The 26,558-nt window shown below is 42.4% G+C and overlaps 1 protein-coding gene across 3 annotated transcripts in view; it reads right to left on the reverse strand.

Moving 5' to 3' along the window:
• The window catches only part of LOC124621799 (zinc transporter 1), a 338,684-nt gene that overhangs the window by 106,199 nt on the left and 205,927 nt on the right, over nucleotides 1–26,558 (reverse strand). For all 3 annotated transcript variants that reach the window (XM_047147236.1, XM_047147234.1, XM_047147235.1), the window contains exon 2: nucleotides 10,599–10,789. In XM_047147236.1, coding sequence (XP_047003192.1) covers nucleotides 10,599–10,787 — 189 coding nt within the window. In that variant the 5' untranslated portion in view covers nucleotides 10,788–10,789. The remainder of the gene's footprint in view (nucleotides 1–10,598; nucleotides 10,790–26,558) is intronic.

A 26,558-nucleotide genomic window follows, 5' to 3' on the forward strand; every position in this document is an offset into this window, starting at 1 on the left:
TCTGTGCAACGTTCAATCTTTCGACCAACTTTGTTGTATGGGAGCGAAAGCTGGGTGGATTCAGGTTACCTTATCAATAAGGTTGGGGTTACAGATATGAAAGTAGCTAGGATGATTGCAGGTACGAGTAGATGGGAACAATGGCAGTAGGGTGTCCGCAATGAGGAAATCAAAGAAAAACTGGGAATCAACTCTATAGATGTAGCAGTCAGGGCGAACAGGCTTAGATGGTGGGGTCATGTTACACGCATGGGAGAAGCAAGGTTACCCAAGAGACTCATGGGTTCAGCAGTAGAGGGTAGGAGGAGTCGGGGCAGACCAAGGAGAAGGTACCTGGATTCGGTTAAGAATGATTTTGAAGTAATAGGCTTAACATCAGAAGAGGCACCAATGTTAGCACTGAATAAGGGGTCATGGAGGAATTTTATAAGGGGGACTATGCTCCAGACTGAACGCTGAAAGGAATGATCAGTCTTAAGTGATGATGATGATGAGGAGGAGGAGGAGGAGGAGGAGGAGGAGGAGGAGGAAAACATAGTAAAAAGCGTATTTTACCCATAGTGGATGCTGTTAAACTCCGTGACTGTTCCTTTACCATGTGTACCGGTATGAAATGAGCGTGTTTTTGTGAAAATGAAACACTAATTTTGAATTGAAAAGTAAAAACATTTTATTCAAAGTACTGACCATTGCTTTCTATACATTTTGATCACCTTTCTGGCAATTTGTGGACACCACGCCAATAGAAATGTTCGTCTTTTGAAGCAAACCAATCAGACACCCAATTTTCGACTTCTTCGTAGGAATCGAAGTGTTCCTCAGCCAATGCGAGTCCCATTGATGAAAACAAATGGCAGTCGGAAGGGACTCCGTCTGGTGAATACGGCGGGTGGGGTAGCAGCTCCCAGCCAAGTGTTTTGATTGCATCCTGAACCAGTTTTGTGCGCAGGTGCATTGTCGTGTAAAAAAATTACTTTGCCATGTCTTCTGGCCCATTCTGGTCTTTTTTCGATCTATGCATAGTTCAAATTGATCATTTGTTGTCTGTAGCGCTTAGTATTCACAGTTTCACCGGGTTTTAGAAGCTCATGATACACCACACCTTTCTGATCGCACCAAACACAGGGCACCGTCTTCTTGCCGAATCGATCTGGTTTTGCCGTCGATGTTAATGGTTGTCCCGGATTAACCCACGATTTTTCCCGTTTAAGATTAATTAAAGATTAATTTAAGATTAATTAAAATAAATCCATTTTTCATCGCCAGTAACAATTCGATGCAAAATTGATTTTCTTTCATGTCTTTGAAGCAAAATGCGACAAATGGTTTTTAGGTATTCCATCTGTCTTTCATTCAATTCATGCGGCATCCATTTTCCACACTTTTGGATCTTTCCCATAGCTTTCAAACGGTCAGAAATTGTTTGTTGTGCAACATTTAGCATTGCTGCCATTTGCTTCTGACTCAAAGTATCATTTTCATCCAATATTGCTTGCAATTCTGTGTCTTCGAACTTTTTTGGTGGTCTTCCACGTTCTTCATTTCTTACATCAAAATCATTTCTGAACCGTTGAAACCATCTTTTGCATGTTGTTTCTGATAGAGCATGATCACCATATCACAAGTATTCGATGCTACTCTGCAGCACTTTTCTTCAAATGAAAACAAAAAATTAATGCTTTCTGGTACAAAATTCGACATTGTTAACACGATGAAAAAATATGATGTTTGTTCCATGACTTTATGTACACTAAATATCTTTGACAGATGTCATACCAACCAAATAAAAAAATTAAGGCACGTTCACAACAAATGTTCCCTATCGACACATTTGCATCTTAACGCTCATTTCATACCGGAACACCTGGTATAGGGCGCAGAAAAATCCCGCTACCAGCCACAATAAAAGATAATTTATTCGTCACACGACCGGTTTCGGGCTTGTGGCCATCCTCAGGTGTTTATACAATCATTTACATGTTTATATTCCAGGTGACTAAACAGATACAAGTAGTACAATTGTAAGTGGCAAGGCAGCATTTGTTGGGAGTAGGCATTAGGAGTGGTTTAAAATGGAATGACCATATAAAGTTGATCGTCGGTAAAGCAGATGCCAGACTGAGATTCATTGGGGCAATCCTAAGGAAATGCAATCCGAAAACAAAGGAAGTAGGTTACAGTACACTTGTTCGCCCACTGCGTGAATACTGCTCATCGATGTGGGATCCGTACCAGATAGGGTTGATAGAAGAGAGAGAGAAGATCCAACGGAGAGCAGCGCGCTTCGTTACCGGATCATTTAGTAATCGCGAAAGTGTTACGGGGATGATAGATGAACTCCAGTGGAAGACTCTGCAAGAGAGACGCTCAGTAGCTGGGTACAGGTTTTTGTTGAAGTTTCGAGAACATACCTGCACGAGGAGTCAAGCAGTATAGTGCTCCCTCCTACGCATATCTCGCGAAGAGACCATGAGGATAAAATCAGAGAGATTAGAGCCCACACAGAGGCATACCGACAAACTTTCTTTCCACGAACGATACGAGACTGGAATAGAATGGAGAATCGGTAGAGGTACTCAAGGTACCCTCTGCCCCACACCATCAGGTGGCTTGCGGAGTATGGATGTAGATGTAGAAATATCTCTCTTCTTACATAAAGACGAGGCATCCTTATTACAATCACGCTGTGGTAACAATTGTTCCACTCAGCTGCACATTTGTTATCATTTTCACGTCCATGTTTCGTAATTATAGTAAGGGTACTTCATCTTTATGTAAGTACAGATATACTTTCTACAATGCTGCGTTGCCACTTACAACTGTTCCACTTGTCTCTGTTTAGTCACCAGCAATATAAACATGTTCATGAATGTATAAACACCTGAGGAGGGGCACAAGCCCGAAACCGGTTGTGTGACGAATAATTGGTAGCGTAAATTATTCTACATCCCAAAAAGTAAAAATGCGAATTTGTTTGAGCGGCCATCCTCCGCAGCAAGCCCAGAAATATTTCTTTTGTAAATAAAAAGCGCCTTCTCTTGTTGCACTGTGTTTTGTTTTTCCTTTTTTCACTTTAAGCCATTGTCAGTGGGATCTAGAATTATACAGTTTCGTTTTGATATGTTAGTTTGTACATTATAAAACAGTTCACGTCTCTCTTTTATGTAAATAAGCGATTACTTACAGTTCTTCGCGTTTTTTTGGTTGGCGTCTGCGCTTCCTCTCATTTGGTCATCTGCTGGAGGTCGCACTTCAGCTTTGTTTACGAAACATAGCATCTTTTTATGTTCACAACTTTTTTCTTCCCACTTTTCATCTTGTTTGCTCTTATTGTAGTGATGCATTATCAATCTTACGTCACTAATTATGGATATATGGCGTCAAAAATTAATTGTTTACTGCCGTCTGCCATTGCGGTCCTCGTTCCATTTAACGCCATTGGCACTATTTTTTATACTGTACCCCTTATTTTAGTATTGCAAGTACCATTACGTGAATTATTAATCTGTTCGCAACTGACCTGACTGCTACAAAGTCTATTAATCAGGTTTTTCTCAAGTTTTAACTTTTTACCGTCACTTACCGTGGCGCACTAAGCCCTACGGAGGCCTGGGGGCGGCAAAAGTAAGCGACACCGCGGCTCTGCTTAGAAACTGATGTATTTGTGGCGTCCATTTTGTAAAATATTGTGTGATGTAGACGTGATGGCTCACAAAAATCAAGTATTTATCATTGCGTACTGTATGCTCCACTAATTTTAACATTCATACTTAAAAATAATGGTGAGAAACTCCAAATACGTATCAGTATTTAGCACAGGAACCATCAGGTAGAGCGCAGAGAAATATTGAGGAATTTGAATAAGAAAATTATCTTTTATTTTGTTTGTCTGGAAACAAAGCTCGCGTAATACCAGTTTGTTTCGTAGCCGTAATACGAAATATATCAATAATAATGTTGTAGTCTATGTTTCCGTGCTTTTATTTTACTGAAGTTCTCAATAACGTCGTATTTCACGTGAAACTTTTCTTTCCGTTGATAAAATGCGCAGACTAGCGAGTCGTCCTTGACTCATCGTAGAGCGAAGATAATTTTTTTATGAGTTTCAGTTTAGAAAATGTTCTCTCGAATGGTGCTACTGAGACAAAAATGGTTAAGAAGTATTGGATTGCAAGTGATGTATGGGGCAATGATTCACAGAAGTTCCATTTACTTACAAATTGAAGGCTTTCTTGGGCTGCCCATATCATACAGAAACGTAGACTACGATACCTTTCTATTTTCAGGAAGTGGTGCCTCACAGCTATTACACATTTGAAAGAATGTCATAATGCCGCCTTGAGCTGCTGCTGAAAAAATATATTTACACAACCAGTTTCGGTGGTCTGAGTGTCATCAGGTTCATGAAAGTATTGACAGCATCATGTTAGGATTATAAAATCACTGTTATCGGGTGATGAAAATCATGAATTACATGCTTTTGTTGTATCGCAATATAAATTACATCGTCAATCTATGGAAGGGTGATAGTGTACTCATTCATGTTAAAACTGTCATCGGCGCTAACGCTTTGAACAGATTCAAGGCACACGGTGGCGACTCTGTGTGGAATAAATTCGTAAATAAAGTACTTTACCAGCAGTTCCAGGGGGTAATATGAAATTTTTCACATTTTCCAAATTTTTATTTCTTGTAGCACCTGCTCCGTATCAAACTTGGACCAGATTCTCCAGAGCTACAGCAAGAAGTAATCTGAAGCTTCGAGCATAAATTTTGTTCCAAAATTTGGATAATTTTGATGATTTCGTTCACTGCTGTGTATCGTTGAAGTTCTTGAATAAATCTCTCTATGCATTCAAAAATTGCTCGACGAACTACTTTTTGAAGAGAGAATCCAGCATTGTTCGCTAGTTCACCCGGCACTGTTTTATTTACCCTCCTCCTTCCTCGTAGGTTAATGTTAATGTTCATATCATTGCATTTTTAATTCCAAAAATGTATAATTGAAGCGATAGTTTGAAAAACAGACCAAACGCCAAAAATCTATTTTTTTGTTTGTTTGTTTTCACCAAACGTTTTTAGAATATATATGCTCGTATTGAGCTATAAAAAGGGAACCAAAACCACTCATCTACCGAGTTAATCTTACTTGGTAATATTCGTTAGTTTGAAGCAGCAACATATCACAGTTTCAAGTTTGTCACCCTCCACGCCATGATCGCGGTAACAGTCGGTGTTCATATCTGTTGTTGCTTAAAATCTCTTGTTTAAAGTGCATCAGAGTATTGTAGTGTGTTTAGTGTCTCACGTCAGAGTTTAGATATTCTTCAATGAGGATAAATGAATAATAGTTATTGATGTAACTACTCTGCATGTTTTAAAAGCGCGTTTGTTTCGTGTTCCTAGTGTGACGTCTCGTTTTTTGTTGTGGGGCTACGTATCAGGTTATTGCTACGGCCGCTTCATCCACTTCTGAAGGCATTACTGACTCTGCTACAGTAAAAAGACAGGCATTCGTCGTCCAGAAATTTGTGGTCATGAAGTGTAGAAAAATAAACGACTTCGTGGTGTCGAGTATTAGGACACGTGTAACAGTATCGTCTAAGACAAAACATAAATTAACTGAAAGGTTAAGTGTAGATGAGAAGGAACTTTGCTGCAAAACTTTACGTGAAAAGTTTTCTGCATGTGCGTTGTAAAAACGAGCAGGACACATTCTAAACGGGGATGATTGGTCGAAAATCACCACTAGGGAGGGGCTCTGAAAGAATCGCACCACTCAAACGAGATTATCGTGCGTTCATTGCCTTTCATTACACGAGAAACAAAAATGCTCTGTCTGGAACTGCATTTAGATGCGTATATTACATAAAGAATAAAGCAATTTTCCCATTAACGTCACTAATAACTGCAAACCAGGTTATCGTTTATATTTAATAGGCGCAAGCAGGGACATCGCAGTAATGCAGTAGCGAACAACATTCGCGCTTTTATCGATGAAAAGATTAATATATTTCCCGTTAAAGGAAAACATAACAACGATCAGAATATAAAGTATTTAAGTGCCGAACTTATCAAAACTATTATGCCCTCTTTTGCAAAAAAAAGTCCAATTTTTTCCAAGAAAGGAAAATATGACTCTCATACTTTTATGGAAAGTACTTCCACGAAAGTTATTATAGATTTGAGCGCCCTTATTTCGATATCTGTTATTTATAAGGAACTAACTGTTCATATCGGAACGACAATGCAAAGTGGGCAGCTGTCGCCGATAAGATCTTACATTTTCGTCGTTCTCAGAAGTTCCATAACAAACAGAAATAAAAACTCTTTTCTAATGACCCGAAGGTTGGGGCAAAATTGCCTGTTCTGGAAACAGTCTAACTGAGGAAACTGTGGTTATATGTATTTTGTATTACACGATATAAAAACATATTCTGTCGGTTTCTACGTTTATCCGGAAGGAGAAGCTATACGTGGCCGTGACGAAATATATTGTATACAGCGGTTGAAAAATTAAATAATTTCACCTTTTCATTGTCGACTACGGGGGTCAAAACCTGAACAACACTTAGTGTGCTTTTTCCTTGCTTTGGTTGTTAGTAGGCAATCTACAAATATTTATTACAACTTCCCATTGCGAGGGCACTCCTTTCTTCAATGTGATCACAATTTCGGGTTTGCAAAAAGCAAAATCAGACGACTATACAGAATTTGCACGTCACAGTAATACGTTATTCAATTCAATCCAATGAAGACAGAATTCAGTGTTACTCAAATCTCGGCTGGAAGTACTTCAAAGAATTGGTGGCCTAAGTTATGTAAACCAAATCCCTGCGAAAGTCCTCATTTCCGACTTCCAAGAATAGACAGAATACTTCTTAAGTAAAGGTTGTGTTATTTAAACCCAGCTTAGCAGTATAGAGATTTCCTGTATATGCAGTATTATGGAAGTTTTTTTGAAAATATGAATATTTGTGTTGTTGTAATAAGAATTTTTAATGCCTAATTCATAATCAGTTTGAAGTAAGGAACAAATTCTCGATTTTTAAGATTGTGATGTGTCCTTCAGGACAATCAAATTCATTTCTCCCAGCGTACTAAAACAGCAGCTTAATGTGAGGAATCTCATAACTGCTCGGTTAAGACAAAATTAAAAATAAGAACGGAGAACGTTTTTTTATATTTTCCCACAAAAGGAGGTTTTGGATTCGTTCCCTTCTTCGAACTACCGATTCAATTGCGATTCGTTCCGTCACTAAAAACTCATTCACGGTTTTTCATTTGAAGAGTCCTTTTTCCTGATTAGCTTCTGGATACAGTAGAAATTGTTCAGCTAAATTAATTTCCTGCAGTCTCGTGTGCCACAAGTAAAATCACACATACCCTGAAGGAACAAGCTTGCTGCATATCTAGTGTCAAGGTTTGCCTTGAATGGATCTTGCATTTCTTCTGATGTACTCACAACTGTTTCCACGTTTTCTTTTATGACTAACTGAACTTTACTGAGCACGAGTTTCAGACAATCGTTTCAAACTTTTTCCTGTTTTCTCTACAAGTAATTTCCATCTGTTTGTAGAAGATGAGAAGTTTGAATATAACTTCTCTCAACATGCGAGACTAGACGGGACACTTGAGGATAGAGGAATTCCGGAAAGATTTAAGGAATGATCGGCACAGGAACTGAACAGCTTTTGGAGTGACTTCTCGTAACTTTCGTTGTGCTGCTCCGTGTGCAGCTGGCGCTGGCGGCAGCCTCGAGCCCTGCACAACGCAGTAACCAGCCCGTCTCCCTCCAACTGCTGTCGAATACCTACTGACGTATTCTCTGCAGTCTTTCCCCATACGAAAAAAGTTATCAAAAGTTTTTCTAAGGTTACTTCGAGCGTATAAAGTCTAGATGACTTTAGTGTTGATATGTACAGTTGGTAAAAACCGTTGCTTAAATTTAGATGACTGATCTAGTTCAGCTTACTGGATTCTTATATTCATGAGATAAACTATATAATATTACGTATAATCTTTAAAAAGCAGTTTCGAGAATAACACTACAGTAAAAAATTAATAAATAAACTGGACTTACGTGATTATTTTTAAACCGTGTGAGTAATTGCGTCTAGCGCAATTGGTTATCATTCTACAATTTTTAGTTTCACGCAATGTTTTACAAAAAATTTAAAACTTCTGACCACACCCACTGACCGAGCGAGGTGGCGCAGTGGTTAGACACAGGACTTGCATTCGGGAGGACGACGGTTCAATCCCGCGTCCGGCCATCCTGATTTAGGTTTTCCGTGATTTCCATAAATCGCTCCAGGCAAATGCCGGGATAGTTCCTTTGAAAGAGCACGGCTGACTTTCTTCCCCGTCCTTCCCTAATCCGATGAGACCGATGACCACGCTGTCTGGTCTCCTTTCCCAAAACAACCCAACCCCAACACCCACTGACATTTACCATTGCATGGTAATATGTTTATGTTCTGCATACACAACATAATTTCGCCTTGTTTGTGTAATCAATGGTTTGATTGTCTGCCCACGAGATTTGGTAGCTCCCAGCCCCAGAAGTCCAGGGCGGGACGTCTGCCTCGCCTCCCTCTTAGTCCGCCACTGGTTGCGGAACCAGATGGCCAAGAAACCTAAATGTATGCAGCATAGCTTCTTTCATGGACTGTGCGGCTGGTCCCGGCGGAGGTTCGAGTCCTCCCTAGGGCGTGTGTGTGTGTGTGTGTGTGTGTGTGTGTGTGTGTGTGTGTGTGTGTGTGTGTGTGTGTGTGTGAGACAGAGAGAGACAGAGAGAGAAAATCCGACACATTTGTTACTCCCGTTCGTCAACAATGGAAGTCAAAAACCTATTTCTTGAGCGCCTTGAACCTAAAATGAATTACTCAGTCGAGATGTGTGATGCTCATATATTGCGCCTACCTTGCACCGTTTTGGACCATACACAATTCCACCGAGGGCTAATTGTCATTGGCATATTTGTTGGCGTACGTGTAACAAAAAATAAGAAGTCTTTTACGTGTACTCACATGAAGTTTCAAAATGGTTCAAATGGCTCTGAGCACTATGGGACTCAACTGCTGTGGTCATAAGTCCCCTAGAACTTAGAACTACTTAAACCTAACTAACCTAAGGACATCACACACACCCATGCCCGAGGCAGGATTCGAACCTGCGACCGTAGCAGCAGCGCGGCTCCGGACTGGAGCGCCTAGAACCGCACGGCCACCGCGGCCGGCCACATGAAGTTTACCTGTTGACATAATAACGAACAGGGTTCATGAGAAATTTTTATCTGCTAACGACACTAGAGGGATAATTAGTGAAGTTGTTAATAAGAGCCAAATTGCATTAAGATGGATCCTTACCTCTTATAATAATCCTATTTCCATCGCAGTAAATCATGGGCTACACAACCATCTTAAGAACAGAGGGCGACGAGACTTGCATAAACGAAACATTCATGGTACTTCTGCTACTGAGAAAACACTCACAGACTCAGTAGACGGTTCCTCGTTCGTCGTACCCTTCCACAGGCCAGCGAGCGAGATTGGTAGCCCAGTCATTACAAATTATTTCAGCTGGCTGTCTCTCTCCTCATTTTCTGCTGTAGTGCATTACCATCCCAATGAACTTTCGCCACAAAGGGCGGGGGGGGGGGGGGGGGGGGGGGAGGAAATAGCTGACAACAAATGTAATTTAAACGTAAACAGCCGCCTGAAGATGAATCTGTTGGTTCGCAATCCGTGCAGACGCTATTTGTGTAAATAATTGGCTGTTTTCTTCTTTGCAAGAATCAACTTTCATTTTGTACACAGTCCTGGTCTCAGAATGTCAGTTTTCGTTAAACTACCATCCAAATATAGGTTTTCATTCATTTCCGTAAATTCCCTGATCCAAATGCTGGGATTTTTTTTTTTTTTTTTTTTTTTTTTTTTTTTTTTTTTTTTTTTTTTTTGGTTTTACAGTACACGGCTGATTTCTTTTTGTAATCTGTACCAATCTGAATCGGTAATCTTGTCTCTAATGATACAGTTAGCACGAGCTGTAAACCACAATCTTCCTTCCTTCCTACATGGTGCGACAGTGCATGAAATAAATAAGTGAAATGAAATAAATAAATAAGTGAAATGAAATAAATAAAATGAAATAAAATGAAATAAATAAAATGAAATAAATGAAATAAAATGAAATAAATAAATAAATAAAATGAAATAAATAAAATGAAATAAATGAAATAAAATGAAATAAATAAATAAATAAAATGAAATAAATAAATAAATAAAATGAAATAAATAAAATGAAATAACTTAAGAAAATCCAATATAAGTGCTGAATATTCCAAGTGAAGGTACTTAACCTTGCACTGCCATCAAGGGATGGCACACATTTGAGCGTCCGATGTGCAGACTAACTACTTAGAGATGCAAGACATGAGGTCACCTGAGAACATTGACTAGAGGGATAATGTAAGGTCGGCATACGATATTCGAGGCCAGAAAACGACGAGAGGAAAGACAGGCAGTGAATACAAGTACAGGCAGTGAAAAATGCACCCCAGCATGCAGCTAGTGTTTGGCAGGCAGGCGGCTCACCTTGATGGTGATGATGCAGCCGGCGAGGGCGACCAGGTTGCAGAGCATGTGGTAGGCGTCGACCAGCAGGGTGAGGGCGTGCGTGGCGTGCGCCAGCACCAGCTGCAGCACCAGGAAGACCACCGTGGCCGCCAGCATCGCGTACAGCGCCAGCGGCTGCAGCCGGCGCACCCACTGCTTCATCGCCATTTCTGGAACAGCCGCCGAGAACTGATGTCTGAGCACTGCAGCCGAGAGCTCGTCACGTCTTCTGTAGCTGCTGGTAAGCAACACACCACGGTGAAGAGAGCATCTGTGTGGTTGAGGCACCCACTAAACCACTGGGTGAAAAGCAACTGTCCGATGAGTGGGGAAGAAGAAATACTACTGCAGCTCATGAAGAAACTGTACCACCCCCCGCCCTCCCCCAGAACCAGAGCACCCTACACATCCTAACCCAAACTGATAGCACTTAAGATCTCGCCGAAGCCAAAAGCTTGTAACGCCGGAAATGCATATCCTCCTATTTCCATCTATTGTACTATAATTTTTTTTCCTTATTTTGGTACCTGAAGAAATGACATTTCTGTGTCTTTATATATTGTAATTGTTTTACTATTTGTATATATACACCACACACAATATATATATATATATATATATATATATATATATATATATATATATATATGTCGATGTGTAATTGGTTTGTTTTGTAAATATTATTTGTATTTTTACGCTGGGTCTGGCCTAGGGAAAACTATGCTATCGAACGATTACATCGATAGGTCGTGTGGAGAACCAAGGTGTTTAGGATCTTTCGTAGTGTTAACTCCGCCGCATGGAGCGCGGGCAGAGGGAGTCTGGCTGGAGTAGGGCGGTGGAGCAGGTGAGTTGTGTGACGCTCCCGCGAGTTGCCGCGCTTTCGGGGTTTGGCAGCATGTAATTGCGCTCGACTTGACACCGTGTCGCGGACGGGAAGCATTAGCTGGCGCACATCAAGAGCCCGTTTCGCCTGGTGACTGTGTCGAGAAGAAGGCGCGCCAGCATCCAGCTTCTGCAACATCGACGGCCGACAATGAGTGACTGTCGCCACCTCCTATCGGCGACTTCAAACCTTCAATCAACCAACAAGAAAGACTGGAAGCACGTAAAGTTTTTGAACTGTATGGCAGACCTCAGCTTTTCAAACTGTTCAATTTGTCTCACAAAATTACAGCAACGTAGCATAAACCTTTGTTGCTCATTGTCCCAATTGCATTACCAAGCAGGGTCCCTTCCTTTTCTGGAATGAACCCAAGTGTCGTTGAAATTCAAACGCCAGCATTAAAGTAATATCATTCCATTTTGCTACTTTAATTTCAAAGTTCAGTAAAAGTATTCATAGCTGGCTACAATATTTAGATTACATAAGCAGAAATTAGGAGTGCGAATTTTGTTGCCATATTTTATCTTACCTGTGACTGCAGCTCAGCTTGGTACGTACTGCATTTTACTATTGTTAATTGTTCAGAATCATTTAATTCAAGGTCAAAGTTAAATCTCTTATTTCTAAATTGCGTAGATTCATGTAGCTTTTGAAATGATTGTTGAGGTAGTCCAAGACTAACCTTATTTCATTGAATTTCGTAGCTCTTCAGAATTACTATTAATGTCAACCACTAAATTAACTGTCAGTTTTCCGGTTTTATTAATTCTTTTGCTAAATTAAGTCAGAGTGTAGCGAAATTTATTACTTCTGACAAACATTCAGTTTTCACACAACACGTGCCAATCCTCAGTTGCCACGCTTTTAGTGCTAATTATATGTGCATTAATCTTTCATTTTCAGTTATTATAGTAGTTGTGCATAGGACTGGCGACCGTAATTTTCCCCAAATCTCAGATATCTAATTAACACCAGTTAATTGTTAACGTAACGACCGCACATTTACTTTCTTTATTAACTTTACCCCTTTTCAAAATTAATTTCCACCAGTTTCACTTGCATTTTTCCTTTCATTTAGATGTAACCCTTTCCTCCCTCTTTACCGACAAATTAACTACGGTGGCGATTGCTGTTGCCAAGTTTCCATTAGGTACACGCGGTTTAATTTTTCATTGTCATTAAGGTCGATAAGTGAGGGGGAGATTACAAGCTTACATAGACAAAACATTCACCATCATTGCCCCAAAACACAAACCCCACCCAAAACATCCCTATCCTTGTTCAAAAACCCCTACTGTCGCCCAAAACCCACCACCACCCCAACACAAAACCCACCACCATCGCAACCCAAAAGCTCCACCACTCATTGTTAGAGGGTCGTCCCCTCCCCAAAAGGTTATCTCCCCTGTTCAAAAGATTCCACCCCTGCTCAAAAGGTTCCACATTCCCATGTAGTTTTTTTCCAAAATTGTTTCGCTAATGATAGATACCGAAATAAGTGACTGTAGGATAGAAAACCTATTGCTTTGGGCTAAAAGAGGGAATACAACTGGGCGCGAGAGGATACCTGTACGTTTGTATACAGAATACGTGAGAGGAATTGTTCCTCAAGTAACGACAGTGTACCGTGGGTCACTGGAGCATCGAAGCGTTGGAAAAATTCGCACGCCATCCCTGTTTTCAAAAAGGATCTTCGAACAGAAGTACAAAAACATAGACCTCTGTCGCTGACATCATTTTGCTACATTATTTCTGAACATTTTTACACTCACTTATTGGTGAAGATTAAACTCTCCTTTGTAAGAAATAATGTTGATTCTGTAAACGAGGACTTGTTTGCCCACAAGACTCAGAACATAACCCCCCCCCCCCGCCTCCTCCCCCTCCCACACACACACAGATCAGCCAGAACATTATAATCCAGTAATAGACCTTTGGCACGGATGACAACGGCGGCGCTTCATGGCTTGGAAGCAGCGAGGCCTTGGTAGGTCGCTGGATGGAGTTGGCATCAAATCTGCACCCACAAGTCACCTAAATCCCGTAAATTCTGGCTCTGACACCATTTTCTACGACATTCCACATGTGTTCGATCGGGTTCAGATCTGGCGGGCTAGGGGCCCACCACATCAGTTGTAGCTCGCCACTTTGTTCCTCCAATGACTCCTTCACAATCCTGGTCTTGTGGCATGGCGCAGTATCTTGCTGGAAAACTGCCGTTGGGATAAATGATCGTCAGGAAAGAGTGTACGTGGTCTGCAACAAGTGTACGATAGTGCTTGGCCAACGTGGTGCCTTGCACCAGCTCCATTGGACCCACGGATGCCCGACACAATGTTCCCCATAGCAAATAGAGCCTGTATCTCCGTGACAGTTTCACGGTTACTAAACATAAACCTGATACCTTAGTTCCACATCTACATTTATATTCCACAAGCCACCCAACGGTGTGAGGCGGAGGGCACTTTACGTGCCACTGTCATTACCTCCCTTTGCTGTTCCAGTCGCGTATGGTTCGCGGGAAGAACGACTGCCGGAAAGCCTCCGTGCGCGCTCGAATCTCTCTAATTTTACATTCTTGATCTCCTCGGGAGGTGTAAGTAGGGGGAAGCAATATATTCCATACCCCATCCAGAAACGCATCCTCTCGGAACCGGGACAGCAAGCTACACCGCGATGCAGAGCGCCTCTCTTGCAGAGTCTGCCACTTGAGTTTGCTAAACATCTCCGTAACGCTATCACGGTTACCAAATAACCCTGTGACGAAACGCGCCGCTCTTCTTTGGATTTTCTCTATCTCCTCCGTCAAACCAATCTGGTACGGATCCCACACTGATGAGCAATACTCAAGTATAGGTCGAACGAGTGTTTTGTAAGCCACCTCCTTTGTTGATGGGCTACATTTTCTAAGGACTCTCCCAAAGCATCTCAACCTGGTACCTGCCTTACCAACAATTAATTTTATATGATCATTCCACTTCAAATCGTTCCGCACGCATACTCCCAAATATTTTACAGAAGTAACTGCTACCAGTGTTTGTTCCGCTATCATATAATCATACAATAAAGGATCCTTCTTCCTATGTATTCGCAATACATTACATTTGTCTATGTTAAGGGCTAGTTGCCATTCCCTGCACCAAGTGCCTATCCGCTGCAGATCTTCCTGCATTTCGCTACAATTTTCTAATGCTGCAACTTCTCTGTATACTACAGCATCATCCGCGAAAAGCCGCATGGAACTTCCGACACTATCTACTAGGTCGCGCCCGTGTTGTTGGCCAGAGAGTTTATCTAGGGGGCTATCATCGGTGAGTGATCTCTTTGGTTTGGGGGGATGTAAGAGGAAGCGATCGTGAAGTTGTGAAGAGTGTCTGGACAGGGAGCCGGTGGACAGCCGTTTCGGGTGACACACAGAGCACCGCAGGTTGCCGGCGTCACGGGCAGGGAGTCCAGCCACCAGGCGGGAGCTCGCGCCGGTCTGGAGCAGCTGGTGGTCACCGGAAGACTCAGCAGGGCCAGCGCTTCGTGTGGCGGAACTGGGCAGTGTGCGCTTCTCGAGAAATTGCTTTGTAGTCAGAGTCCTTGCGAACTGCTCTGCTGGCTACTGCCCGTACTGAAGACGCTTTATTTGGTTTGGAGGTTGTTCTTCGGTTCTCCCCTTTAGTGGTTACTGTTGAAGTTCCCCTGCCCGCAGCGTACTGTGTTTTCCTACACCATATCGGCGTAGTAGTTATTTGAAAAAATGGTTCAAATGGCTCTGAGCACTATGAGACTTAACATCTATGGTCATCAGTCCCCTAGAACTTAGAACTACTTAAACCTAACTAACCTAAGGACATCACACACATCCATGCCCGAGGCAGGATTCGAACCTGCGACCGTAGCGGTCACGCGGTTCCAGACTGAAGCGCCTAGAACCGCACAGTTATTTGATTTAGCTTGGCTGTGCCCACGTTTTTAGTCCCCCCCGGCATGCCACGTTTTACCGAACTTACGCCTTGTAAATTAGTTCGCGATAATTGTAATTCCGGAACTTCTGCCTCTGAACTGATGGAGATGTGGAAGTCAAGGTGCTCGCCCTTCGCGAGTGGCTCAGTGCAATCTTACTACCGCCAGTTTGTTTAAAGTCCGAAAGGTTTTTACTACCCTTTAAAGACTCCTCAGTGCAACCTTACTGTTTTTAGAATTGCGAACATTTGTTTAAAATCTTATTTCCCTCTTTTACATTGGCTTAAGTTTTGGAGAAATTTTGTTTTGTTTTTAAAAGGCGCATCAGGATAAATTTTTGCTATAGTAATCCCACCATTAAAAGGAAACGATTTTTATTCACCCTTTAAAGAGGCCTCAGTTTGAATTATGCTTTTTGTAAGCATTGCTTTAAGCTGAAAGTTTTCCTGGTGCCGTGGTTAGTGATTTTAGGTCATCTGAAAATACACTGGCCAACAATGAAAAATAGTTAGTTCTTATACATTTTCAACTGCTGAATTAAAAAATCACCATAAAAATGACAGATTAGCTCTTGCTTGTGAGATAAAGTGACATTTCATTCTTATAGTCAATATTTTCAATTTGGGGGAAATTTTGTTTTCGGAGTTGGCACACCTGTCTAGTAACAAAACACAAATGTCTTAAGCTGTTTGTAAGTCGTAAACATAGATACTGTTGCTGTGACTGAGTTTCATATAGTTTCTGCTGTAATTAAAGCAGAATGTTTGGTGTGAGAATGCTTTTGTAGTTTAAAATTCGTAAAAATGTCACGAAAATGTGTACATAACGTGAATGAATAATTTTTGTTACATTTGTGGTCAAATAACATTTTCCTTACAGAACCACAGCCTGACGCCTCTCGTGAAGACTGCCTATAAGCATTATTTCGGTATGAAAGTAGGGGACCACGATAAGTCTTGCGCTCCATATGTACGTTGCAACGCATGTTCAGCTACACTGCGAGAATGGCTCAAAAATAAGAAAAATCTACAGCTTTTGCTGTGCCTATGGTTTGGCGGTAGCCTACAAACTATACATACGAGGGCAGTTCAATAAGTAATGCAACACATTTTTTTTCTGAAACAGGGGTTGTTTTATTCAGCATTGAAATACACCAGGTTATTCCCCAATCTTTTAGCTACACAACACTATTTTTCAACGTAATCTCCATTCAATGCTACGGCCTTACGCCACCTTGAAATGAGGGCCTGTATGCCTGCACGGTACCATTCCACTGGTCGATGTCGGAGCCAACGTCGTACTGCATCAATAACTTCTTCATCATCCGCGTAGTGCCACCCACGGATTGCGTCCTTCATTGGGCTAAACATATGGAAATCCGATGGTGCGAGATCGGGGCTGTAGGGTGCATGAGGAAGAACAGTCCACTGAAGTTTTGTGAGCTCCTCTCGGGTGCGAAGACTTGTGTGAAGTCTTGCGTTGTCATGAAGAAGGAGAAGTTCGTTCAGATTTTTGTGCCTACGAACACGCTGAAGTCGTTTCTTCAATTTCTGAAGAGTAGCACAATACACTTCAGAGCTGATCGTTTGACCATGGGGAAGGACATCGAACAGAATAACCCCTTCAGCATCCCAAAAGACTGTAACCATGACTTACCGGCTGAGGGTATGGCTTTAAACTTTTTCTTGGTAGGGGAGTGGATGTGGCGCCACTCCATTGCTTGCCGTTTTGTTTCAGGTTCGATGTGATGAACCCATGTTTCATCGCCTGTAACAATCTTTGACAAGAAATTGTCACCCTCAGCCACATGACGAGCAAGCAATTCCTTTGCTCTTTATGGTGTTCGGTTAGACAAGGAGGGACCCAGCGGGAACAAACCTTTGAATATCGCAACTGGTGAACAATTGTGACAGCACTACCAACAGAGATGTCAAGTTGAGCACTGAGTTGTTTGATGGTGATCCGTCGATCATCTCGAACGAGTGTGTTCGCACGCTCCACCAATGCAGGAGTCACAGCTGTGCACGGCCGGCCCGCACGCGGGAGATCAGACAGTCTTGCTTGACCTTGCGGCGATGATGACACACGCTTTGCCCAACGGCTCACCGTGCTTTTGTCCACTGCCAGATCACCGTAGACATTCTGCAAGCGCCTATGAATATCTGAGATGCCCTGGTTTTCCGCCAAAAGAAACTTGATCACTGCCCGTTGTTTGCAACGCACATCCGTTACAGACGCCATTTTAACAGCTCCGTACAGCGCTGCCACCTGTCGGAAGTCAATGAAACTATACGAGACGAAGCGGGAATGTTTGAAAATATTCCACAAGAAATTTCCGGTTTTTTTAACCAAAATTGGCCGAGAAAAAAAATGTGTTGCATTACTTATTGAACTGCCCTCGTACAAGTGCTATTTCTGCTTGGCTCCAATTATAAATGCAGCATTGTCTATAAAGAAAGAAAGAACAGTTCAGTACCCGAAACTTCGCTCTGCTAATCGACCCATTCCGCATTCAGATAGTTTACCAGTTCCTACGCCACCCGAAAATTGTGTGTTTGAAGCAGAAAATGAAGACAGAAGGAGGAGAAGGAGAAGGAGAAGAAGAAAAAGAAGGAAGAGGAAGGGGAGGAGAGGAAGGGGAGGAGAGGAAGTACCAAACAAGCTTTTCATATTATAACATCCACGATATTTTTTTTGTTTTACCTGTAAGGGGACGAATGGGATATGAAAGTGTGGAAAATTACGTATCTCAATAATATTCATTCAATAATGTAATTATTTCTTAAAAATATGATAATTATGTAAAACAGAGATAATATTTGTCTCACATTCTTTGTTAATATATGTCATTCTTTTCCTTTGTTTTTTACCCTTTTGTCGTCTTCTTCTGATGTACGTCGCTGACGCAAGACGCGAATCGATTTGAGGTCTGTTGAATGAAAAACATTTAACGTAAAATTATTGTAGTCTTATGTTCATTTGACGGTAAAAAACAAATAGAGCCAAATGCGTTAAAACTATTTATGATTAATTATTGAAAAATCACTTCTTTTAATTATAATTTTGTATTAATTGTTTTATGATAGCTGCAAGAAGCGCAGCCATTGTTAGTTGCGATTATATAGCAACTTCGTCTGTACTTCTGGTCGAAATATCAAGGGTTTGTGTTAAACTAATTTGCAAAACAGTATTAATAGTTTTTTGGTGGCATCAATTTAAATGATTAATTATTTATTGAGCAAAGGAAAATCTTAATTAAAAAAGAAATCCTCTATCTTTTGTTGGCCGCCACCTTAACTTTTATCTCAGCGGCAAATTTAAATTACTTGAAACTGCAAACAATATTCCGATGTGTAAGAAATAAATGTGCACTGGTGGTACTGAGCTCTATTTATATTACAAAAAAATCGAATCAGACTGCATCTTCTAAGAACAGTGCTGATTGTATTTATTGTTGAACAAGATTCCATTGCTGATGTATGAGGCCAAAATTAAACTACGCACGAATCACAGAGAAAAATATTTCCGGTAGCATACGTCAGTGTTGTATGCGGGTGGTATTCTGTGGTTCCTTTTCATGATCAATTTGCTAAGAATAATTAAATCCATCGAAGACAAAAATTATAAAAGCTCTGATGTAGGATCTGTAAGTTTATCGATATGAACACAACTTACAGTCAACATTATTAGACTACGTCAGGTGGAGTTCCTGTGCAATTTGAACAAAATAATTATCCTGCAGAAGTTGTTGTATGAATATTGCACTATACATGTGTATAATATTGTCATTATCATTTATAAAATCAGATCAATGCAACTGCTAAATATCAGAGTGAATTCAAACCGCAGAATACCATAGAGTATCATATCATCCATATTCATTGTATTTGTCCATGTTGTTGATACGCAAAACCGCCACAATATCCAGTGACCCTGATTTTGAGGGCAAAGTTGATACGCTGCACAGACTGAGTCAAGCGCAATTGAGTGATCTCATTAGAAACATTGAACTGTCAAATGAGAAAGCAGAAATTCTTGGGTCTCGACTGCTGCAATGGAATCTTCTCGAAAGTGATGTCACAGCCTCTTTGTACAAGAAAAGTCACATGGAACTGCTTCCCTTTATGGAGATGAAAAATAATCTTTTGGTTTGCTGCGACATTAATGGCTTGTAGAAATCTTTGAATTTGAACCATGATCCAACCGAACGGAGGCTATTTATAGACTCCTCCAAGATTAGTTTGAAAGCTGTGCTATTTTACAATGGCAACCATCTACCTTCTATTTCTGTGGTGTTGGTCATGCAGTTCACATGAAGGAGACATGCAAATATGACAGCCCTCTTGGACTCGGTCAAATGTCGAGAACACAAATGAAAAATCTGTGGTGATCTAAAAGTCATTGCCATACTCTTAGGTATGCAACCGGGGTACACAAAACAGTGCCAGTTCTAATGAATGTGGGTCAGTAGGAATAGGAAATATCATTATATTAAAGCAGTCTTGGCGAAATCTTAATCCTAGCGAGAAAAATGTCGTTGCTGCTCCTCTCGTGGACTCAAAAGATGATGTTCTTCCACCCCTGAATATCAAGCTGGGTTTAATGAAAAATTTTGTCAAAGGTATGAAACAAGAGGGACGGGACATTTAAGTACATAAGAGAGAAATTTCCGAAATTAAGTGATACAAAAATTAAGGATGGTATTTTTATCGGGCCATAAATTCGAGAACTTGTAAAGGATCCTGCATTTGACCAAGTTTTGGATGGGAAAGAAAAGGAAGCTTGGGAAGCCATCAAGGAACTTGTTTGTGGATTTTTAGGCAGCAAAAGAGATGACTACACTCAGTTGGTGGCAGTGCTCCTACAAAAATACCACAACCTTGGGTGCAACACTGAAAGACTGCAGGGCACTCTCACTTCTCATTTGGTGTTATGCCACTTCGTGTTCTTACGGGATATGATCTTTACTGCGATTTGACTTCATACATTATGATGAAATGGTGGGCAGTAGTTAACAGTCTTGTTTGCGTGCTCTAGGGAAGGAATGACAGTAAGCTTTACCTGCGTTCAAAGAAACAGGGTTCCGATTTAGACTGCAGTAAAAGCTGCAGCGCTGATGAACCCAGCAAAGCGTGTTCGGAACGTGTGGAGGCATTTCCAGACAGCCGAGTTCCTCCATCTTATTGTGAAGACACATTTAGTTGGCGCCAAACGGGTGGAAGGTGCGTCCAGGTATACAGACTAGCGCAGAGAAGTCGACGCTGCACTGGCCAGCGCATTGTAGACCGGCAATAAAGCAGAGGATGGGCCCTTGTTAGGGGGGAAGCCGACAAAAGAACTGTGAACGTTCTGCGAATTTCCGTGGGACAGGGCGACTGGCGCCCAGACTCGGTTTTAAAACATATTTGTGAAAGCACGAGGTTTTTAGCGAGTTTATGGCCCTTCTTTGGAACCTTTGAAATGGATATGACAGGGGAGATAACAAGCTGTTAATGGAGTGCTGTGCTTCCATCCTGAGCATTTTTGTTAGCAAAAGACATGGCAAACGCGTGGGAAACAGGCTGCGAAGCTGAATCTTTTTTCCTTTTTCTCGCAATTAGCTTTAAAGCCTCTGATTGGTCAAATCGGTGTTCGCAGAGCAAAGGCCTCTCTCCCAGCTAAACATGCCGGCCTCCAGCTCCTGATTGGCTTGTGCAAAAGTGGGAGGAGTTTAAACTGTAAAATGTGCTGTTGGTACCGAGCTGAGGAGGAAGCGAACAGAAAGGAAGAACACTCTTGTACTGGCGCTTCGCTAGTAAAGAACTGCAGGTCTCTACCTAAATGGTGAGACTTGTGTCCTTTGCTGGTGTGCCACTTAGAGCCTGTGCCAGTCACCTTCTGAACCGCCAGAGGTACTGCTTATATCACACTCACAAGTGAAGCGTGGGTGTACTTATTTGTCTTGAGTCGGCCGTCTAAACATTTGACAGATTCTGTCACGCACAGTCGTAGCATGGAGTCAAATTGGTTTGGCAGACCAGCAAACGGGTCCACCTGCACACTGGAATCCACCGGGGTTTCAGAGGCTCATTGGAAAGTACCTGCGTTCCGAATTAACTGAACGCGAGACCGCGTACTTACATTTCTCTGGAGCCCGCATCTCGTGGTCGTGCGGTAGCGTTCTCGCTTCCCACGCCCGGGTTCCCGGGTTCGATTCCCGGCGGGGCCAGGGATTTTCTCTGCCTCGTGATGGCTGGGTGTTGTGCGCTGTCCTTAGGTTATTTAGGTTTAAGTAGTTCTAAGTTCTTGGGGACTGATGACCATAGATGTTAAGTCCCATAGTGCTCAGAGCCATTACATTTTTCTGGAACGCGCCATTAATAACAGATTCTGTCTTCCACAACTTCCAATGCCGTATGCATCGTGGTGTGCCGGCTTGACCAGGAGGGTAAAGTATTCGCTGCTGTGGCGTAGGGCTCCAATGTGTGTTTCTCAGCACCCTGTTCTTTCTAACCATATTTTTCTTTTTTGAAAAGTAGAGTATAGATGCTTGGTAGTGGCATAGTTTTGTGCCATAACCCGGATTCACGTGTATGAAGTCAGATAAAGCGATTAGTGTTCTGGTTAGTGTCGTGTGTCGATCCCCAGGTGATCACTTTGTACACCATAGACCCCATGTTAGTAAAAGCGTTTGTCAAATAAAAAAATGTTTTTGTAATGTTTCGTTTGTCATTTTTATTGTCTTGTAATGTTAAGAATGAATACATCTAGTGTTATTTAGATCACAACTTCTCCCTGAGTTCTGATTGACAGTTCCTTCCTACTTTATTATTACAGTCTAGATTAGAAACATAAGTAGAAGCTTTTCGTTTGGCGCCCCTGCCAGGATCTCTACCAACATGTCCCTTAAAATCCATTTTCCCCACTTCCACAACATGGAGAAAGATTCCGTCAGGACATTTCTATATTGAAACAAAGATGTCAGAGGTACTAGAATGAAGCAATGCTTGTGGATTACTGTTGGTCTATGTGTAGTAGTGCTCCAGAACTCTGTTACAAGAGACAAGCTGAAAGACGATGATACATGCAGTCATCACGTGATTCTCTTCAGACCCAACCATCTGCGAGGTATTGTTCAAGCAACTTAGAACTCTTAAAATGTAACTACCATTTAAAAAATGTCTAATACGCTTTCAATGTTGTTAGCATGTGTAATTCAAATGTATTTTTTTCTGTTAATCTGTGAATATGAAACAATTCCACGTAGTGTGTCTCACAGAAACTAGAGCTAAGGAAAATTTTTCATTGTCATTCATTTTTCTAGACCGCAAATTAGTGAGAACTGACTACATCTACAAGATTAGTCTGCAATTCACATTTAAGTGCTTGGCAGAGGGTTCATCGAACCACAATCATACTATCCCCCTACCATTCCATTCCCGAACAGCGCGCGGGAAAAACGAACACCTAACCCTTTCTGTTCGAGCTCTGATTTCTCTTATTTTATTTTGATGATCATTCCTATCTATGTAGGTTGGGCTCAACAACATATTTTCGCATTCGGAAGAGAAAGTTGGTGACTGAAATTTCGTAAATAGATCACGCCGCGACGAAAAACGTCTTTGCTTTAATAACTTCCATCCCAACTCGCGTATCATATCTGCCACACTCTCTCCCCTATTACGTGATAATACAAAACGAGCTGCCTTTTTTGCACCCTTTCGATGTCCTCCGTCAATCCCACCGCGCAGCAGTATTCTAACAGAGGACGAACGAGTGTAGTGTAAGCTGTCTCTTTAGTGGACTTGTTGCATCTTCTAAGTGTCCTGCCAATGAAACGCAACCTTTGGCTCGCCTAAGTGCAGGAAACATTGATTTTTTTTTTTTTTTGCCAGTGTTATTTTTGTAACATTGCTGAAGTTGTTACGCATGTAGCCCAGTGTCTAGGTCAACTAAGAGGACCAACGCAGAGTAGCCGTGTTATACGTCGCTCTTAACCTTGTGGGAAAATTCTCTTGTACATAAATCCCAAGTAAAGCCATGAAATTTGTGCGCAAGTTTATTTTCAGGTGTAGACTGCTTAATTTTATTGCACTCGAACCTTTAGTATATTTTTGATTTCGAGTCTAATTTTGCTTTAATTAAGGTTTCTCTGAACATTTGTAATGAGTCTGATTTTCTAGCCAGATTTCTGAGCCCGTCAGTAAAATCATAGTTTGCTTAATTGTTTCAAATTAAATCTTTGCTGTAATTAAAGTGCGTCTAAACAATTGTTCTATGCATGCTACCAGTATATCGCAAATGGACAAATAAAAGAAACAAAATGTGTTTTGACTGCATCCTCGACTTGGGTTTGGTCTTTCCACTCCAGCGCCCCATGTCCTGCAATCCTTCCGTATCAGAAACTCTAACGAAACGTACTGGCCTTTGATGTTCTCCATTAGTTCTGTGCGCTACGGATCTCATACTGACGAGCAATATTCAAGTATTGCTATTACAGACGACCTACAGAATGCACTGAACAAATGAGGAGACATTGCTCTAATGTTATTCACCGATAAAGCACGCAGTAGACGTGTGTTAGTGTTGTTACTGTAAACGGTATTCACAGTTCTGGCTAAGTGCAGTGCGTACATTAGTTCTAATGGTAGCCGTATGTGTTTACGTAAGTTTTTGAAATGCTTATGCTTTGTGGTTTTATCTTTGGATTTACCAGCGTAGCCATAGCCTATTGTCCATACCGGAAACGACAGACATGATCTTCGGTTATCGTCTTCCTTTTGCCAGACCGTTAGACGTGTTTACTGCACGTTTCATCCATGGACAGCAACAGAGTAATGTTTCCTAGTTTTAGTGCGTTGTGCATGTTGTTCGTAACAGCGAAGAGCTTGTAGTACATGGCATGTAGATGACGATAACTCTAAGCCAGCACGGGATGCCTCTCCTGTTGGGCCAGCGGTCGATTTTCCTGCCCAGTCCGGACAAGTACAGAGGGTGAGTATGCTAATCATTGGGAGCTCCTACGTTAGGCGGGTGATGGAGCCCCACAGGGAGATAGCAGTCAAGGTGGGAAAGAATTCCAGTGTGCATGCGGTATGTTTGCCGGGAGGTCTCATCCGTGATGTGTGGAGTGGGCCCTGCTGGCGGCAATCGAGCGCAGTGGGTGCAACCGGCTGCATGTAGTGGCACATGTCGGCACGAATGACGCCTGGTACTTGGGTTCTGAGGCCATCCTCGGCTCCTTTCGGTGGCTGGCCGATTTGGTGAACGCAACTAGCAACGCACGCGAGTTCAGGCTAAGCAGTCTATTTGTAGCATCGTACCCAGGGTTGGCCGCGGTCCTCTGGTTTGGAGCAGAGTGGAAGGTCTAAACCAGAGGCTCAGGCAGCTCTGCGACGGTATCGGATGCGAATTTATCGACCTCCGCTATCGAGTGCAGAATTGTAGATTGTAGGGTTACCCTTAATAGGTCAGATGTGCACTACAAGCAGGAAGCGGCTTCCGGGGTAGCGGAGTACGTGTGGCGTGCACATGGGGCTTTTTTTTAGGTTAGAGAACCCCTCCTTTGGGAACAAAGACGATTGGCCTGTTAAATCAGTCACAGCAATCTCAGAGGATCTAGGTCCCCGTAGATCAGAAATAAAAAAATATTAATATGATTTTAGTAAACTGCAGTCCTGGTGCAAACCAGATAGCAGGGGAAAGGTTTCGCCTCTAGCTGATGGGCCTGACCCTCCTCCCAGGGGGTAGCTATGGAAGGGAAGGGCGAAGGGGCAGGAGAAGCAGCACTAGAAGAATCAGTTCCACGCAGAGAGACGGCCGCAGAAGAACGGCCAGAGTTCTGAACATGTATGCATTTCATTTGCATAGCGTCCATCCTGATACCACCCACTCCGATCAGGGGCTCTCCTCACGGGCGCCACCCAGCCACTCAGAAGCGGCTTCCGGGGTAGCGTTGTATGTATGGAGTGCACATGGGGCTTTTTTTTCAGGTTAGAGAACCCCTCCCTTGGGAGCAGGGCCGTCTGGCACGGCACCCATTGCTGGGAGTTCCGATGCTCCAGGATGACGAGCAACCACTCCCAGGCTTACTTACATGAGGAGGTCACAGCTCAGGTATCAGAAGTGTGATCCCTGTGTGTTCAGGGGGCTCAACCAAAAGGGTACATAGCGACCCCACCACACGGGCTGGCTACCTTGCTGGCTATGCACCCTAGCATCAGACAACGACGTGAAAGAAAAGGTGGAATGAACTAGGAGGGCACACGTCGGAGACACTAGGTAAGGGGCTCTTCCCCAAATGGCTCACACTACGGAAAAGAAATTTAGTAATGGAGGTCAAACCCCAGAGGGGGACCAGGGAGTGCCAAAAGGAGGAGGTGATTACACAACAAAACCAAATTGCAAAACCAACATAACCAGGAGAATAGCGGGGCCAACATAAGCAAGGACACCAAGAGCGGGAAAGGAGAGGGCGAAGGGGGGAAGGAGCAAGGAGAGCAAAGGAGGGAAAGGGCAAGGAAATGCAGCCTTGGAAAGGAAGAAAGGCTGCAATAGCTCGGGGCCCCGTGCTCGCCACGCACGTACTCACGAAAGAACCGTGAGCCCCCTGGGGGGCTGAAGGTATAGATAGATTAGAAACAGAAAGCTGGTTGAAACCAGACGTCACTGACAACGAAAGCCTAAGTTCAGACTGGAATGTTTATCGGAAGGATAAGTTAGTCGCCAATGATGGCGGCGTGTTTATTGCGGTAAAAAGTTCGATAAAATCTAGCGAGGTTATCACAGATTCCAAATGTGAATTAACCTGGGTGAAATTGAATATCAAAGAACAGTCAAAAATGGTGATAGGATGCTTTTATAGACCACCTGGGTCAGGATCTGTAGTTGTAGAGCGCTTCAGACAGAACTTGCAGAATCCCATTGGTGATTTTCCTGATCATACCATTGTAATAGGGGGTGACTTCAACTTGCCAGTTGTAGATTGGGAGCGTTATGCCACCAAAACTGGTGCTAGGGGGCGGGGAATCGTGTGGCATTGTTCTGGATGTGTTGTCCAAAAATTACCGTGAGCAGATAGAGGCCCACTCGTGAGGGTAACGTCTTAGACCTCCTGGAAACAG

Source organism: Schistocerca americana, chromosome 7 (assembly GCF_021461395.2).
Source record: "Schistocerca americana isolate TAMUIC-IGC-003095 chromosome 7, iqSchAmer2.1, whole genome shotgun sequence".
Taxonomy (NCBI): Eukaryota; Metazoa; Arthropoda; class Insecta; order Orthoptera; family Acrididae; genus Schistocerca; species Schistocerca americana.